General features: G+C 40.8%; 1 protein-coding gene across 1 annotated transcript in view; it reads left to right on the top strand.

Annotated features, from left to right (window-relative positions):
* Nucleotides 1-1,337: 1,337 nt before the first annotated feature.
* Nucleotides 1,338-19,336, top strand: part of cdh13 (cadherin 13, H-cadherin (heart)) — a 196,042-nt gene continuing 178,043 nt past the window's right edge. Inside the window, exons 1-2 of the mRNA XM_070907066.1 lie at nt 1,338-1,382; nt 1,871-1,991. Of these exons, the coding sequence (XP_070763167.1) occupies nt 1,338-1,382; nt 1,871-1,991 (166 nt within the window). The remainder of the gene's footprint in view (nt 1,383-1,870; nt 1,992-19,336) is intronic.

Here is a 19,336-nt window from a genome sequence, read left to right as displayed (position 1 = left end):
CTATTTTAGGTCTGAATGCCCACTTATGCATGCAGCCTTAGTGGGGCGTTTTTAGCTTAGCCTCCAGTAGAGATTCTTTAAAGTAAAATAAAGCAAGCTCAGCAGCCTGAGGCACAGAACATACACATGAGCTGCACATGGGCTGTTACCTTGGTTAGCTAAATAGCAGTTAGTGTTAGTTACGTCAATATATATATATATATTATATACATTTCTGAACTGAACTTAGACTGACAGACTACGTCAGTTTTACTGAAGAAATGTAATGTATTGTAAACTATCTTGAGAATTTATTCATTGCATACATTCATGCCATTTCACCCTCTAACTTCAGATTTGGGAGAAAGTGAATAACATGATTCTTGAATGACTTTACTCCTGAACAGTATTCTTTATAATGTGACTTGAAAACCACACAACCTGAATTGTTATTTTTGCTCTGCTGTTTATGTGTTTTTATGTAGCATTTGGTCTCTATCTGAGAATCGGTTGGGGCACAACACTTTACAGCCCGTTTCCATGGGAACATCCAGCCTTTAAAACAGTTTTGTTAAAGTGTTTTTCTTTCCTGGCATAATTTTTCAAATTGAATAAATGTGATTTGTAGAGAAAATGGGTCAACGAAAAGTCAAGGAAGCCAGTATGGCAGAACTTTTAGTCTATTTTAAATTGAATAGGGAAATTCTAAATAACAGCCAAATGACATCTTGACCTCCCCTTCACAGTGTTCAGAGAAATAAGAGAAGCTATTGAACACATTCTTTTTTAATCAAACCTTGTACTGAGTCATAGTTTATTTAACATTAATGTAAGCCTGATCCACTTTGCTGTACAGTTGCTTTTTTCTGGACTTAAAAAACTATGAAAACTGTTCATTCTGGTGGGTACAAGTATCCCACACTATCACCACTCTGTCTCTCTTGCTCATCTTACACAATATATTGTTTTGCTGAGCTGTGTAAGCTGTAACACAGCACAACAGAGAAGTGTTCACGTATTCAAGCCTCTCTCTCTTTTTGATTGTGTGGGGGGCTCACCCTGATCTGTGGCTGTCTGTGATGGGAACTGGGACTTGGGACATCTATACTGGACACTGTAACATGTTGACACTCTTTACATTTACTTTTTGACATGACAGACATGGTCTATTATGCACTTGCACATGATTTGCTAATTAATTTGCCAAATCATAATATATATGATTATATATGTGATTTCTGCCACTAGGGGTCTCTCAATCAAAACAATAACGTAGTTTGATGACGTTGTGAAGTAGCATGACATCATGTTGTAGTCACTGTTAAACTACCGCCATTGCCGATGAAAATCTATCTGACATGACTCAGGCAGAAATCTTGATCACGGATGAGGATGAGCCACAAGTTAACGTTAGCTAACGTAACGTTAACTTGCTAGTTTACTATTAGATGAGTCGACTACCGACAGCTACGCTATGTGGCGAATTCAATCGTGGGGTAGCCCAGCACTGTTATCTGTGGTGAAAACATTCACACTAAGAATAACTTTATGAGTGTGTTGAAGATTGTTGTAAACATTTGGACTTCACTTTTAAACCTTAATGGTTCCCAAAGTGCTTTACAGCTTGGTCTCATTCATTCATTGGGATAGAACCACCAACCCGCTCTACCCTGCTCTACCACCTGTGCGACAGTGCTAGCCACCATGCTAGACATAGGTCTAGACGTTTTTAGACATTTTAATGTGGAAATGTTACATCTTTTGCCTTTAAAAGGGAAATATATTTATTAGCTTATTCTATCCCCCTGCCTGTGCCTGTCAGGTTTATCTGCACAGAAACCATGTGTTCATGTGTATTTTTCTGACCTGTCCATTGTTCTGTGTGTTGCAGGTTGCCCGTGTGGGTGGCCAAGAGGATGGAGGCCATGAGGGCTGTGTACCTGGCTTCCAGGTCAAACACTACCAGGTGGCTCACAGTGGACCCTTCCAGAAAGGCCAGGCGCTTATACAAGGTCAGTAAAAATGGACAGAACAAACTTAGATATTCAGAATCGAACTTCTTCTGCTTTGCTCTGTTGCTCCGTTTCTCTTAAATTCTGTCACCCCACAACACAAATCTGCATGTGGGTGTGCAGACACACATACACATATAAACCCTCAGTCTGTCTGAGAGCCGAGCAAAGCCAGGCTCCCTCCAGGTCAAGGTGATGGTGTGTGTATGTGTACGTAGGTTGTTTTGTTCTTCACGTTCATTAGAATTCATGTGATTTCTTGCTACAAACAGGAGATAGAACTAGAACAACAACAACAACAACAACATAATTTGTGTCTGCAAATGAATTATTCTCCTTGATTGGATGATATTTACAAAAGTATTTTTTTGCTTCTTTTGTTCCACCCCTGAAGACAGCTTTGGGCTGCTCAGTTAACTGTGTGTGTGTGTGTGTGTGTTGTGTGCTCACATGCATGAGTGTGCCTTTTACTGGAGCTTCTTGGTCCCAATACACCAGTTACCAAGCTCGAGTCGACTTAGCCTTCTGGAGAACTCAGTCCCCAAAAGCCTGTGAGTTGTATTTTCCTTTTTATGCAGAAATGTGTGTTTGATCTCAGCAGGTTTATAATCAAAACCTTAAAGATTTGAGAAGGAGTTGAGAGGAAGGTCCCGGGGTTCACCGCGGAGGCTCACTTCCACCTGTGAGCCAGTTGGGAGGCAGCCCTTACCCTTTTGTTACTGCAGTGGCCGGTCAGATTCCCCACAGACTCTCAGCTCTTAACTCCATATTGCTGCCACAACTTATTGGTCCAGTCTGCTCCTCTGGGACCCTCCGGCAATGCCTACCTGCACAGCTCCTCTCCGTCTCCACAGAGATCAGCAATAATGTATGCTGGCTAGCAGCCCGCTTCTCTGGGGAGTTATGGCTGCTGGCACGTCTCTCCACAGAGATCGACAGGATGCAGTCAGCCAACGGTAGTTTTACTACAAAGCTGAGGAGGTTTTCACTAATTCATTTGCTCAATAATTCATTCACTTTTGTGTTTTGAGTTGTTGTTGTTTTATTTGTACAATGTGATGAAATACAATGGAAATATGTAAATTCAAATGGGAATAATTTATAGATTGTTAATGCAGTCTGTCATTTATTGTAGAACTTGTTTTCATTCCTCTCTCATTATGCAGTCACTTCTTTATTTATTTCATCATCCCACTGTGTTGCTCTCCACATTACGAGGTGACATTGGTAGAATATCATTACCTGCTTCAGTGACATATTCACATAAGGTGCTGTATCTTTATGCACAGGAGTAACACATTTACTTCTTTTATGGCTGTAGTGTTATGCAGTGCTTGCGGAGGTGTTCTTATACAACACAATCTTTTTTTTTTTTTTATATTTTAAGTGGCACTCCATTTACAGACAGATTTTCCAACTGAAAATACACACTTTCCTACGTAGACTGCAAAATTGTACAAATCTGAGCATTTTCTCCTTCAATCTTCTTTTCAGCTTTATTGTGTTTGATTCGGTCAGCCAGTGAGGCATTTTGTCATCTGGAGGTCCAGCGGTGCGTGTAGTAGGAGACAGAACTCAGTTCTGCTTTAGTGCTCTGCTGTGGGACGACAGAGTGGTTCTATTACCTTGAATATGCTCCTGTCAGCAGAAACATCTCTCACCATGGGGGGTCCCACTGCTCACAAGTTATGGACAGAAGCATAGGCACCCCCCCCCCCCCAACACACACACACATACACACACACACAGTTCAAAAATAAATATGTATATATAGTAGATGGAAGCTTGCATGCATACTGTATATGCGTGTTGTTGTGTTGTTGATTTATAGTTGCGCAGTTTGTAGCTGCACAACAGAAATGCTTGTGTTTGATCATTTTAAGAGTCCCTTAAAGATTCAAAGCCCTTGCACAAACACAATGCCTCAGCAGGTTCTGAAGCTGAGCAGCATGCTGAAAAACAATAAGACCATGATGAAAAACAGCGTGTGAAAGGAAACCTCAAAAGGAAACAAATAAGGCACATTCAACTTGAAAGATGTGTGACTGATATCTGTGGTTATGTCAGTGACCGCTCTATAAGACTTGGATGGATGTATTATGGGTTAAGCGATCAAAGTGAAATAACAGTATGTGTGCATATCAGTGTGTCTGTTTTCGTGCATAGTGTGCAACCTGTGCTTAATTTCAAAGAAAAGTGAAAAGCATTTGTTAGCACAAATAATTCATGCATTCACCAATATATATGGATTTCAGAGAGAGCATTGATACCATTTTACCGTCCCACCATTCATTTTGTTAAATTTGGACTAATTGTCTGCTGAGTGTGAGCGTGATTCATACAGAGTGCCAGAGGCTGCAGCCAGGCCCAGTGACACATGCAGATTTATGCAAATTCTGCTGAGCCCTGTGCCACCTGCTGCAGACCTCCCTGTGTAATTACCAGTGAAGGGGCGGCCTGTTAGCGAGAGATACCTGTTGGCGTAGACCCGGGTTCAAGGACATCCATCTCGGCTAATGGCATACACATATAGCGTGCAAACATCCACTCTTTCTCCATCTTTCCTGCTCCTGGTGCTCCTTCTGTTTGTCACTACATCACCACTATTGTACATGTCCTCTCTCTGGCTCTTGGTTTTGCTGTGTGTCTGTCTGTTTTGTTTGTCCTCCATTCACTCCACCTCTCCTTCTCCTCCTACGCAGCTACCCAGAAAATAGAAATGTAGAAACAAATGGAAAAGGGTACGTCAACGACTCTCTGTCACTTCATGACCTCAGAGGACTTATATTTTCAAACAGTATAAAAGTAAAGACCAATGTACAGACATGTTTCCAGACAGCAAGTGTAAGATACATGGCCTTCATGGAAAAAGGTGTGCTCCATCTCTAACCCTGCTAGGTTACGTGGTTTGACCGTGTCGTGTCAACGGTGTCCTCTTTCAATCAGTGAAACTGACACTTGAGGTTAACCGTTTGCCCATTTCTAATTTTGCTACTGAAACTGTCAACGTTTGTCATGTAAAATCACTTTCATTCAAATACCTGGATGCACCAAGCAGTGATTGGAAGGATTACACTTAAACTAAAATCTGTGCATCTGCACTGCTGGAGTGTTAACAATTAACCTCACATTCCCTGCGGCCTACGGCTCATTTTGAAAACCATTCTGAACAAAGCAGAATTTAATTTCAAAATATGAAAGGCTTAATAGAAAAGACTGGAAAATTGCTTCTTCTTTTTTTTTTACCAAGGAGTTGAGTTTATTTCGGTGTAAGAGATGTTTGACCTGATGATGACGAATGCCATTTCTGCTGAATATGGAATAAAATTAAAAATTTATGAAATAAATGGAATAAACGGAATTGATCCTTTTTTCGCTCTAAATGCTATGCTGCGTATTCAAAGTGTGGCTTTCTCTCGGAGAAAACATTCTGTAGGTGCACAAAAGACGCATGCCTGTAGGTTGAAGGAGGAATCCGAATGTGGGCTCCACCTTCATACATTTAAGTGCCATATTTCTTGAGGGTGTTTCAAATACCAAGCAACGTCTCCACAGGGTTAAGACGCATTAGGCCGGCCAGGCGGTGAATGACATTTGCTGAAGGATAAATTAGGTTCTCAGTCCTGAAAAGTTACTTTATTAGTTCTCTCTCTCGGTGGGTCCTGCCGCGATGCAGAGAAATACAGCAATGAGATGTATTGATTTTGAGATGGTGTTAGAGCTCGCCTTAGTTTTGCAAGCTGTTTGTTTCTTGCCTCGCTGCTGTCTTCTCAGAGGTGGCAGTAAAGTTGATGCAGTTTGCTGTTGCCGACCTGGCAGGCTGTCAGAAATAATGGTACTTCATAATATCAGTAATGCTGTTACTGTGCAGAAACTGGACGTCTTCGCGCACATTTATAGCCTTTTGCAAGAGGCCATCATAAGAAGACATTAAGTTCTGTTAATTTATGCAAACCTTAGGTGGAAATATGGTTTTGATTTTATGCCATACTGGGAAGCTATAGGGCATACCACTCTGACAGCCAATAAAACATGGGGAAGAAATGAGGAGAGCCACCTTATCTGTATCCTGCAGAGCAAGACCATGGCCCTGTGAGGCTTTTCTGCAATTCCACCACCAAACATGATTACTCCTAAAAACACGGCAGCCTTTAGCATTCTCTATATATCACTCGCATCCCTAAGTTAAGCATTCCTTAAGATTTGAGTTGAAGTATACCTGAAGGAGAAGGTCCTCTCCAGGCATGGCAGTGCTGGCAGTGAGACTTCCACTTCATGTTCGCCAGCAGTCTGTGGACGTGGAGCTCTCCTGGCTGGCACGAGGCCCAAGGCATATTAACTACATTGAGCTCCAAAGACCTCCTTTCTGGCACGATTCTTGTCTCTCGCTTGTGTTCCCTCCTACTTTATCATCGAAGCAATTTAAAAGTACTTGAATTCTGATATAGCCTAGTGGTTTTAGATAAATTGGATGAATGGAACAGCTCTCTCATCTGTTTTATTTTTGCTCCTCTCCTTTCTCGGCTCTGCTTTCTAAGTTTAGGTGATAAAGTTTGCTGTCCTTGCCGCTCAGAGCCCGCAATAATGTTGTTCAGGGAATTTGTTACACGGCAAACACAACATACACACGCACACACAAACGTTCTACACACACTTCAGACATATTCATCTTTCATCAAATACTCCATCATGCAGCATACGAAGGTTTGTGATTTATTTATTGCTTTAAAGGTTGCTGACTTCTTCAGCTACCCTTCATTCAAATGTATCTGTTGCTCATGCTTTACATGCTTTTCTTCTCTAGTCAGCCCACTAAATGCATTACTCACTGCACTCCCTTCAACCCTTTCGCAATGTCATCGAGCACCTCATTATTTCACCACTGCTTCTTTGGACAAACAGCTATTAGATGTTCCTCAATAAAACAGGAATACATTTACTAGTTAGCATAGTAGGAGCATAACATATATATCTGCTTATTGGTGTTGCTCAGTGAAATGCTACTGTGTTTTATGTCCATAGCCAAATGTGTTTTGATCTGGTGACATTTGCATACACTGAAGCAAAAAGTCAATTATAAAGGAGATTCCAGGCGTGGAGATGGAGCAAGATTATAAATAGTTTTACTGTGAGTTAAGAACAGCTGTGTCCCACACATTGTTGCCCTACTTACTAATTTTGGCGATATAACCTGCCCTACACTATCCTCAACCCACCACAACCCCACTCAATGCCACCCCAAGCACCCGCATACTACACCTACTTCGTCATCCGAGTGACTGTGGATGCATGGACTGATGCTCTCCCTCGCTTCTGTCTGCGTGGCAGGGTGCATGTCCTGACCATGCCACTCTCACGCCTCTAATGGTGTAGTATTAATCACCGTCTGTAGCCGGAGTAACCAGGACCTGCAGCTTCTTTTCCGGTTTATTTTTAATTTGACCATAAATCAAGGTGTGCTTTTGACAAATGACTATAATTACAGGAAAGGCCATTACTAGTATGGTATGCAAGTGTGTATGTGTGTACTGCTATGGGAGTGGGTGGGTGGGTGGGTGTTTCTACATACAATATGTTTGTGAATCTAATCATTGTGCGTACGGAGGGCATGGTATTTGTTTGTGAGAGGTGATCGTGTGGGTAAGGAGTGAACCAAGATAAAGAAAGAATCCATGTGGGTCTCTGTGGACTTATGTGGCTCACAGCTACAGTCAACCTTATATGGGTCAACTTGTGACTAGAGGCTGCTGGTAGATGGTAGTTAGGAGGGCTTGGATGGATGGGGGAGAGAAAGATACGGAAAGAGTAGAGTAAGGAGAGGAGAGGGGAGAAGAGGGAGTGGAACGTAAAGCTGAAATGGCAGCAAATCCTTTTATGGCAGACTGCAAATCATCAGCGACAAAAGGAAACGCCATGAGAATGTTTGACCAGAATAACAAACAGTTACTTCATATGTGGGCTGCTGTTTTTAGTACATGGTATACAGTGATATCATGCAGCAGAAATGAGGAATTATTTGATATGATATATCAATGAGCTAAATGTGATAAAACTTAACTCACTTTTATAGAAAAACAGATTTCATGAACATACAAAGTAACGATGAGCTAATGTGAGCTTCAATTCTGCATAAACAATGTAACACTGGATTTTTTAAAATCTTATCTTTCAGTTGTTTTTATGTGATTAAAATAAGTTCCATGAGGTGGAAGTGGGAGTTAAACTCTGGTTTATTACAACTTTGGGCTTAACTGACATCTGGGGAACAAGGCGGTGGCGCTAATCTGAGGGGGCAAGAAAGTGTTCAGGCAATCATAGAAGTTTAAAAAAAAAAACTCATTTGGAAGAACAATGAATGTGAACAGTGAGGTTTCACCTTCGCATTAAAATGGTTTACATAATCTGCTAAACTGTTGGGTGGTTCACAACATGTCTGGTCATTTGAATAATTATGTTTCTTGCTCCACCAAACTTGGTAAAAAATGTGACTTAAACTTTGACAACTATAGTTAACCCAGTTGTGATAAACAAGAATTCTCCTATAAACCTGTTATAACCAATTTTTGGGCTACTTGGGGGCAGTGGAAACAAGCTGTGAACACAACACTGACATTTTATCACCTTTTAAGTTGATGTGGCGGACTTGTTTGCAGAGAGTTGCATGTCTGGCCTATTGATGAATAAAAGTCCAATATTCCCTGTCCTTTTAGCTCTGTTTTGCTCATTACTAACTTAGGGAAACATATGGCTCATAGCTATGCTCCACAATGTTTACTAGCTAGCCTCTGCCGTTTGGTGCATAGCTTACAGTGTGTTTTTTGAGCTTTTTCAGTAAAAGCAGCTACCTGCTGCGGCTGGAAGTGACACTCTGAGAGGGAACCAAATCAGTGAAGTTGCTTGGCAGAAAACCAAAAGAATGAGCAGCAAGACATTAAGATCTGCTGAGGAGAACTGCATAGTCGGGAAATAATTAGTGATGATTCTCTGTAGGCTCACCACTACAGGCGACACCTTTCACATACACCTAGCCATTAGATCCATTGTTAATATGGAAATACTGACAATGGACGCTTTTTAATAGCCAATTTCTCATCTGGAAAAAAAAACTGCATGCAGTCAAGTTCAACAAGGCACCACACGAGCTCATGTTTGACTTATGTACTGTCAATGTGACTAATTAAACTACATTAGTTGACTTTATTGATACTCCGATGGATATCTCACCTCCCTGTCAGCTCATCTGCCCTGACAGGCTGCCTGGAGAGGCTTCAATCACAGGCAGTCGGGGGGACAGTAGTGCCAATACCCCGTCTGTAATTATGGTGCAATTGGCAATCGTTTGATGTACCTCTGTATCTCTTTCTCTGGCTGTCTCTTCTGCGTCTGCCCTCTCTCCCAGTTTCTCTTTCCTTAAACCCTAAAGAAGATCACTCTTGCTTCCTTCTTATACTCTTGTGTCGTCTCTGCCTAACCTACTTAACAGAGGAGAAATTTACATTTCTGATGCAAATTGCAGTACATCTGCTAGCAGGTCTAACAAACATAATTCACAGCACTCCTGGAATGAAAAATAAACTCCACATGTTTACTTCAATGCAGGCTCTTCACCAAGAGGGTGTTCATCAATTAGTAACATGATGTTTTTAATTGCGGCTTTGAAGGACTGTAGGGAGCATATTTTGGCAAGCAGAAATGAACTGTCAAGATTAATATTACATTATTCTGACCAGACGTTGGCACATCTTGATTCTGAAAGAAAGTGATGGCCTGGAATGATCAGAGACCGCAGTCAATCAGAGCAGTTTGCACCAGCTGGGAAGCTGCACAGGAACATCTTGTCGATTTGTTGTTAAAAATACTAGGGCTGCCCCGAATACCATTTTTGGAGCTTCAAAGCTTAAGTGAGAATTACCCGCGAATTCAAGGTTTTGAAGATTTCAATATTATTTATACTTTTTCTCACTCACCGTTGGTTCAAGTCACTGCATCTCCCAACAGAACATCAGGGTTGAATTTCAGCATTACATAACGTAACCGTTCAACCATTTGCATAAGATGGTGAATTTGTTGATTTATTGTAAGTGACTGAACCAGCCTTCCAATTTACTGTTCAGTATGTTTTATCCATTCTCAGCCTACAGACATGCAGCTGTAGTCTACGACTGCACTGGCATCGGTTCCATAAGTGTGAGAATCCACATTATTTTGTGGAACATACCTGATAGTGTCTTGTGATGTTGCAATGTGGTTTTTTTTTCTCCTTTTCAAAGATTTCACAAATAATTCAGTCGGGTCTGAGGGCTAAAGAGTCACCTGGCATTCGTTTTGATACATGCTTAGAGTTAACTGTCCAGCGTGAGGATGAGCCCTTTCCTACACAGCTTAAAGCCAGAAGGGATGGCATCCCTCTGCAGGATAAAGTAGTACTTCTCTTTGGTCATTGGTGTAATATTTTGAGTGTTGAAACTTTGATTAATCTGTACACAAGACTTTCTTCTAGTCTCCAGGACAAGTTTTGATATTGTTTGGGCCATTCTAAATGTTTAAAATTGTTTTCAGTACAGCATGCCCTTGGACGTGGATGCCGTTCTGTCCCGTGAAGTTGTTAGCTGGATAGACTGGTCTAAAGAGAATGTGGTCATTTTAGTTCTGCATGGTCTACTCTTGGCGGGAAATAACTGTTGTACTTTAAATTTAGCTCTGGGTTTGTGCTGGGGTTTGGTTTTACTGCACACAGGGGATCAATTTAAGCTTCAGCATCACTGACTTCGTGCTTCAAGCAACTGGATGCTTTGTCAATAGAACTTCTTGACAGTTTGAGAAACCCTGACGATCAGATATGGTTCCATTTCTATGAGCATGAGCAAGATCGCATTCATTTTTCTTTTAATGATGAAAAGACTTCTAAAGAGCTTACATTGTACAGTATTCTCTATACACTATAATGTACACACACATGCAGAGTGTTTAGTTTCAGGAGATTTCAATTTCATTCAGTGGAACAATTCACTATAAAACTGACAGCTCAGCTAATTTTACTTTTTAGGAGGATGTTTGGTTTATGCTGGTAAAGAGAGACCTTTGTTCTTTAATTTGATGAGCTTATTAGGGTGTCACTTGTCTAATGCATTCTGAAGGCGATGTAATTATTACTGTATACTTTTATCAAAAGATTATCAAGCTGATTTTATTTCATCAGATGATAAGGGTTGTCATTTTATCACCAGCACTAAATCTAGCTCTATATTTACATGGTCTGTTGTAGGTTAGTGAATATGTGTGTTTGTGTGTGAGTTTGCAATTGTAAAACTAGGTGTGTGTGTGTGTGTGTGTGTGTGTGTCGCTGCATGCGGTTGTTTCTTCTATTTGGAGTTTCGTCTATAAATATGGGTTTTGTTAGCACCAGCTGCAGAGGACAGCCATCAAACGAGCCACATATTTCTCCTTCTTTCGTTGTCACAAACAAACCACACGAGTATCTGCACCTCATTATTTTATAGCCCCCTCTCCACGCATTCCTTGTATATTCGTCATATTTCCATGCTATCCAAAAAGTATTACTCTAATTATGAGCAGGAGAATTATGTTTCAGAGACAAGTCATAGGCCGTCATTTTGTGTTATTTTAGAATACCTGTTCCTTCATGATAAGACCACAAACATGGGCACCCAGCCAATCCCTGAGTTTTCCATTTTCAAAGAGGGTACAGGTGTCATTCAGAATTGGAACTGCTGTCTAGTTTACTTTTAGTTTGGATCAAACCTAAAATTAACTGTTTCGTAAACTCACTCAAAAGTTAAAGACAGCATACTAAATGCGACACTTGACATTTGTTATCCTCTTTCTGCTTGGATACCTGTGCCTGCAAACACAAGCAGAGCATGGGGCGACACATTTAGTTTATCCTCAGTTACTTATCTCTATTTATATCTGTATTTGTGCAATTAGCAACAGTTTTTGTATTTGTATTGAGATAAACTTAAAAAAATGAAACCGCCGTGGCTTAACCTGAAACACTAGAGATCACCCATTTTGTCTGTTTCTCTGCAGTATATTGCCGTTATATTACACGGAGATGTAAAACCATTATTACCATGGTTTTCACTTATTGAAGATAATTTGAAACATGTCAAGTAAGTTAACGTATCATCATTTTTGTACTCTTTCAGTTTTACCTCAGCTGTCTTCATGTGTCACTTTCTGGTATAAAAAAAAATCAGAAGCTTCTCCGGAAGGAGATGCCTATCAAAAAAAGATTATCCCCACAACAAGCAAACATTTCCTCAATCTTCCATGTCCATCTCTGTCTGTCCTCTGAGGACATCACAAATAAAGTTTCAATTTCCACTGAAACATGTTGTCCGCTATGGTCAGACTTGAAAATATCCAAATAATGCTCAACATCTAAGAGAATAAAACATGTCTGACAACACTTTATTTGTGCTTTCCAGAATTGAGATTGTCCCTGATGGTTTCATTTTGGTGTTTCCATTTGTGAGACATTCCTTTCAGTTCCGCTCATCAAAACAGAGAGTCAGATTAAATGCTATTTGGTCGGATGTGAGTTCTAAATGCAGGCACTGGTGTGACATTTAACGAGGAGATAACAGAAAGAACAACTACACTGAACACAAAATAACAGTGTCTTAAAATACACTGTGTGTGTATATGCTGTAATGTAAACCCTTGCACTTTTGGCTGCACCAATAAAGGCCGTACCTCAACAAGACCTTCAACCAGACATTTCAAGTGAACTGTGAACTTTCTCACTAAGGGGATGATGATGGCTGCTGTCATAGAAGTGACAGAATTACTTTGTGTCCAAAGTTTTGTTCTCACCCGTATGCTACTTTCCTGTCTTTGGCTCTTGGCTCAGAGCCCAGTATGGCTCCTCTTGAGTGGCCAGGGAAAGTGCTGAGTAACTTGGTTTGAGCCTCAGGGGCTCAACCTGGGTGTTACTGGCTTCCTGAAAGCCTATCGATCTGCCCGAATGCTTGAATGCGTTGCTGGATGCCTGTGAGTTGCTGGATGTCAGCTTGTGTGTGAAATTACGTTTGCTTATGGATTTGTGTGTATTGGGACGCATGTGTGTGTCCATAGCGCATGGTTGTTTGATTGACAGGCTTGGGTGTTGCTGCAGTTGGCAGGAAGTTTTCAGGGGTTTTTTTCTGCTTGGCTGTTAAATGGGTTGGCAAATATCCCCTTCTATGCCTTGGCCAGAATAGACCTTTAAAAACAGCCATGAATTTATATGCTATAGGTGTACTCACGGAGTGTGTATTATCGGAGAGGCATGAAGCCACAGCAAATATATACATGATCACATGTCTAATCTCGGTGCCATCTGGCATCTCATCAAATCTTGTGCAGATGCAAAGGCGCTCACAGAACATGCAGAACAAGGCCAACAAGGCTGATTCTGATCACAGCTTTTGTTGAGGTTCTGCATCCAGACACCTAAGACTGTACACATACTCCAGGTCCCACTGTCCACCCAAAGGGCTCCAGTATACTTATTTCAAAATCAAAGTTGGCTCAAAGGCTGCGCTCTACAAGAGTGGATGGAACTGCCAGTATACTCACTGCGACTGGGGGTCTGCCCTTGCCAAAGGGAGGAGTCGATGCTGGCTGAAATAATCCTGACATTGAAACCCCAAATGAAGATAACACAAACTGTGGCTGTGCTCAAAGTTACAGCTAATGATACAGAATGAAAGAGATTATTCATAACCAACCCGACAGATTTGAATACCTGCAAACAACAGAAAACAGGACGGTGTGTTTTCATAATTCATGCATCAGCATACATAAGATAATTAACCTGCTAGGTGTACAGGTGCATTGTTTTGATGTTAAGTTTACCACATATTGAAATGTATTTATTTATTTTTTTTATTAAGCCTGAATAACATAAAACCCAACAACAACAGCAGGTAGATCCCTGTGATCAGGTTCAGAGGATGGCTTACATTGTTGGTGTCACATTAGTCTATGTAGCCGATGTGGAAATAAAACAGGACAAACAACAGGTTGAAACTAATCTATTCACACTAGTAATCACATGAGTTTGTAAGCTAATTGTGTGTGTAGGTTCACTGGGGTCACAGAGTCTGTGGACAGTGAAGTGCGAGGCTTATACATCATGTGCAGTGTTTGTTTCTCGCTTTATGAATACAATAATAGCCTCCTCTTATATTGTTAGAATTGTAGTTTGATCAGATCAGCTGAAAACAAATCATCATAAGAATGTCTTGATGGAGCAAAGAACCAGACACAGTATGTACATACAAACTTGTTCCTGCCAATGTCCAGTGAATTATTCATTTATTATTTTGTCATTACAGTTTTACACACTAAAATGTAGGTAAATCCCTCAAGCAAAGTCTAAGTCTGCAGCTCAGGGAAAGTGTGCATAAAAGGCTCAAGAAGTCAACGAGACAGCCCTCAAGCACTTACGCAGCAGGACAGCCCTGAGTCCTGCTGGACTTTATGGGAAGAGCGTCAAGAGCTGTAAGTTGGGACTGGGCTATACACATGCATCATTCATGCTCACATGACTTAACATCAACCTTAAACTCTTTTGGCCTTCAGTGGTCCGCATGTGGAAGACGTAGAAACAAAATCTATTATTTATAGCTCCAGTACATTTAGAAGTCAACTAAGAGCACAGCACTACTGCAGTTGTCAACCAGCGGTCACTGACACACTTTGTATGGCTCAGAGCTTCCTCTATTGCTCCTGTAGCATCAGATGGTCAGTCAATTGTCACCATATGTTTCAAAGGATGTGGAATGACTTTGACCTGTAGAATTTATTTTGGCACTGAGTTCAAAATGACGATTTTCAAACAGAATGACAAACTGTCACATGTCATCCTGCAATCCCTCAGGACATTTGTCTTCTCTTGATCCACTCATGGTAGTGTATCCGTGGTTTATTGATCAGGTGACGTGTTCAGATCTCTGTTTCGTGTGCCTACGTGACTGGTTGTCTGGCTGGTTTGCTGCTACATTAATGGAGTCGTAGTCAGTGTGTGCTGAGATGACTCACAGTCCCTCTAGAAGTCTGGCAGAGTAGTTTGAGGTCATCTGGTTCATTGTTCTGTCTGCCTGGCGGTGCAGATGATGCCTGACTACATCTCCAGTTGTCTGGATACAAATCCAGTGCCTGTTGCACTGAATATTATCTCTTAATATCTGATTTACTATTGATGCAGGGACGTACAGCTATTACAAAGCTCTGCAACTGATTGACCATTTGATGAGTCTTTATATGACCATAGCAACGACTGTGTGTGTGTGTGTCTCCCTTCTGCCAGGCTACCTTACTATCATCTGCTGGCATCCATCCGTGCCCCGGCCCTCTTTGATGAAATGCTTTGCCCTGCCACTGACAAACAAACACAGGCTGATTGAAGTTTGTTATGGAGCTCCAAATAAACTCCACTCACTCCCTTCAGATCTGTGGCTGTGGTTAACCTTGTCAAGCTAGGCTTCGGGGGATCTCAATCGCGTAGATACGCTGATACATTTCCATTTATATTTTCACATAAAAATAGGGTGAGGAGTGCAATGATGGGTTTTGAAAGAGGAATTTAAATGAATTCACATTTAAGCAGGTGTAACCTTGAAACAGACAACTTCAAAGACCAAGCCTGTAGGCCTAAACATTTCCAGCTTGCGCGGAGACAGCAGGATGTTTACTGTTGCTGTCAGTGTTATGTATGCACGTTATTTACTGTGAAAAACCTTGAACGGTATATCTTTTCACTGGTGGGAATGACTAGCTCAGTGACGGAATGCATTAATTAATTAATTCGATTTAAATGAATTACTTGCAGCAGCCACTGAGAAACGCTGACAGGTTAACTCACTTAAGCACCACTTAAATCAAGGCATGTGTAAGATATCAGAATCAGAATCAGAAATACTTTATTGATCCCCGGGGGGAAATTATACAATAATAATAATAATAGATACATGCTATTCCTGTCAGAAATGTGAGAAGTGCATTTTTTTATTATTTCATTATCTGCCTCAGACCTCTTTATGAAGCGCTGCTGGTAATAAAGCGGATCTGATTTTGTGGGTTTTGTCTTCTGTTTGAATTTGTGACTGCGGGTGAGCGACGGAGAGGAGAGGAGTCTGCCTCTGACTTACTTTGCATCCTGATGAACGCGGGTGATTATAAACAAAAGTGCTGCATCCCGTCGGGGGAAATACACATTGCAATTATGGCAGAGAAAAGATGCTCAGAAAACCTTGTTAAAATCTAATAAGCCCAAGGTTCTTTCTTGTTTGCCTTGTTTTGTCAAGGCTGAATATTATGATCGTAAATATCCAAATTAAATAAAACCGGGAGAGAACCAAAAACCGATAGATAGGGTGGATAGCTAAGTAGAATTTCCCATTCTCCTCCTCCTATCAGGTGGATGAATTACACTGCAGTCGTTTTACGCTGCATGCAGTTGAAGAGTTGATTGCAAATGTATACTGTTCAGAAATTACCCACAGCGATGTAGCATGGCCTGCCTCTGGCAGTGATGCTACAGCATCTGGAGCCCTGCTGATCTGTGCAGCCCCGCTTTTGTGATGCAGCTGCAAATCCACCTGTGCTTCACATGCATCATAACCTCTGGCCAAAACTACAAAGCAGAGCTGAAGCGTACCACAAGCATCAGTCTACGTTACATAGACTGTGATTGATTGTGTTTTTGGCATTTTTAGCCATGCTAAAAGGGTGGCAATGGAAGTCTGTCAGTCCATCACTTTGGTCCACACTGACAGCAACTATCAGATGAATTATCATGAAATTTTTTGCAGACATTTATGGTCCGACTTTGGTGATCCCCGAGGTTGACGTTTGTGCTTTTAAGTGACAACAACTATTAGCTGGATTGCCATGCAATTTTGTACAAACATTCAAATCACCCTCAGGTTGAATTGTAATGATCCCCTGACTTTTCATCTAGTTAATTTATTCAATACTTTGCTTTATGACCAAAGACCTGCAAAACGAATGGCATTCGAATAACCCTCAGCTGTACTTTTGTGTTTGATATGCTAATTAAAAAATGTTAGCATGCTAACATGCTAAGATGGTGAACATGATAAACATTATACTGTCTGCTAAATCAGTATGTTAGCATTGTGACTGTGAGGATGTTAGCATGCCTACCTTAGCATTTAGCTCAACGCACCCTCTAAGTACAGCCTCACAGAGCTGCTAGCTTTGCTGTTACTCTTGGTCTTGTTTAAATGTTAAATAATGATGAGAGAGTGGAGACGGATATTCATTTATTAATTTTGTTGTCTATTTTATTTTAAGTTATTTTTTTCTTATCTGTCTATATACATATATTTCTTACAGCAAAACCACAATTCTTCTGTTTATGTTTTTATTTCACAAGCCCCCTTTTGAATTTGAATATATCTGGCAGCCTTGGCTAAGATGAGATTTGAACACAAGTACTACTAACTGTTAGTCAGTTCATGTGGTGCTGATTGAGTATCAATTATGCCCAATAAGACCTCTGGTGGCAGCTTTAAATGAGAATAGTAATGAATAGTACGAGACTAGTATTAGGTTAATTATTTTGTGGAAATTGTGTGCTTGTGTGTGTGTGTCGCCTGGCGGCAGTGTCCTGGCATTCTTGGCCTGGAAAGGTGGACGCGCTGTAACTCAGGGCGACAACAAGGGGAGCATCCCCCTGAGCCTCGATAGAGAGATCACTGAGCTGGCCCTTATTATTTCACCATAATTACTCTCTCTCTCGTTCGCTCTGTCATTTCTCTTCTGTCTCTTTTTGTTTTTTTTACTGATTTACAGTAGCAGAAACAGACAGCAGACTAAAACAGTCTAGAGTGAACCATCTCTGGTTGTTGACGGTCACAACAAGGAGCCTCGCAGATCAGCGTGAGAAACCAAACCGTCAGATCACTACCAAAGCAGCTGCTGTATTTAGCCAAACAAAACCTTTTCATGTACATGGTAAAAGATGGTGATTTTGATTCAAATGAGACGGCTGTGGTACCAGATAGTTTCAACTGTGCACAGTTTGTAGAATGACTTCAACTCAGCTGCTAAGCTGTTAGTGACTGATCTATTTTGTAAGTGCCAGCTTATCATAATCAGCTTTTGCACATTTCTAAGATGGTGATTCAACACAATCTCTGAACCAAGTAAATAATTTTAAGAATGTCAGTGCTGCACAGTGTAACTTCTCCACTGTTTTGACAGTTTTTATTGTAGCTTAAAATAAAAAATAAAACACCAACAATAGAAATATTTTTCTGGGGCCATAAGTTGACAGTGACATTTTATAGCCCTGTTATTTGTAAAACCACTCAAGGGGCACACCATGTGTTATAATTAGCTAGCTGCTTTCTTTTAGATGAAATGCATTGTACACCGTGACAGAGAACAACTCAGGAAAAAAACTATTAATGTTGAACAGTAACAAGGGACTGTGTCACAAGTAAATAAACAACTTTTTCTGCTCTCATCAGAAGTTGGAAATGTTACTTTAATACTTTTGTTTTAGGAATTTTAAATGCAGACACTTCCTTTTGAATGGACAATACCATCAAAGATAAGATTGAAAAAGCTGTTCACAGTTATTTTATTGTGTCACACAGACTACCGACAGACTAAGACTGACACAAGTGTCCATTTGGTTTATGAGAGAGAGATACAGCCAACCCTACTAATGCCTGAAATGTTCATTATTTTGTCAGATCTTTGTGAGAGTGGTGCTTCATGTGTGCACAGCAGGTGTGGGCTGAAGCAACGCCATCACCTAGAAAGGACTTTTATATACTACTCCTTTGTTTAGGCTGTTACTCTCGGTCAGGAAATGTGTTTGCTGTCTGGAATATGTTCCCTGGTGATGTTTTGTCGAGTGCTACTGTTGTGTGTGGCATGCAATTCTCAGGGAGGTGGTCGGGGGTTGACGTTGGTCAAACAAAGTGGGGGTTTGCATTCGGAGTCCCACGTGTAGGTTTAGGCAACAAGCGCTTAAGGCTAGTGAGCGGCTGTGGTTTCAGTTACATGTTAGTAAACATGTCGTGTCTCTTGTTCAAAGTCGCTGTCGACTTTTTCAGTGTTTAACCCGGATCGTGACCCTTCCCTAACCTTAGTTCAAACAGAACCATGAAAAAGTTTCATCATGCTTTAATTCCCACGAGCAGATGTTGTATTGCAAGAGCGAATACTGTAGGAAACTGCAATATTTTGTCAGTCTGCATTTAGCAGTTACGTTCAGTGTCAGCTTTTTGAGACCGAGCAGATACATTTATAACAACATTTTATCATTAGGTGGAGAATAAATTATAATGACGTGCACA

The sequence above is a fragment of the Enoplosus armatus genome, chromosome 6, assembly GCF_043641665.1.
Source record: "Enoplosus armatus isolate fEnoArm2 chromosome 6, fEnoArm2.hap1, whole genome shotgun sequence".
NCBI lineage: Eukaryota > Metazoa > Chordata > Actinopteri > Centrarchiformes > Enoplosidae > Enoplosus > Enoplosus armatus.
This window is presented reverse-complemented; position numbering and strand designations above follow the sequence as displayed.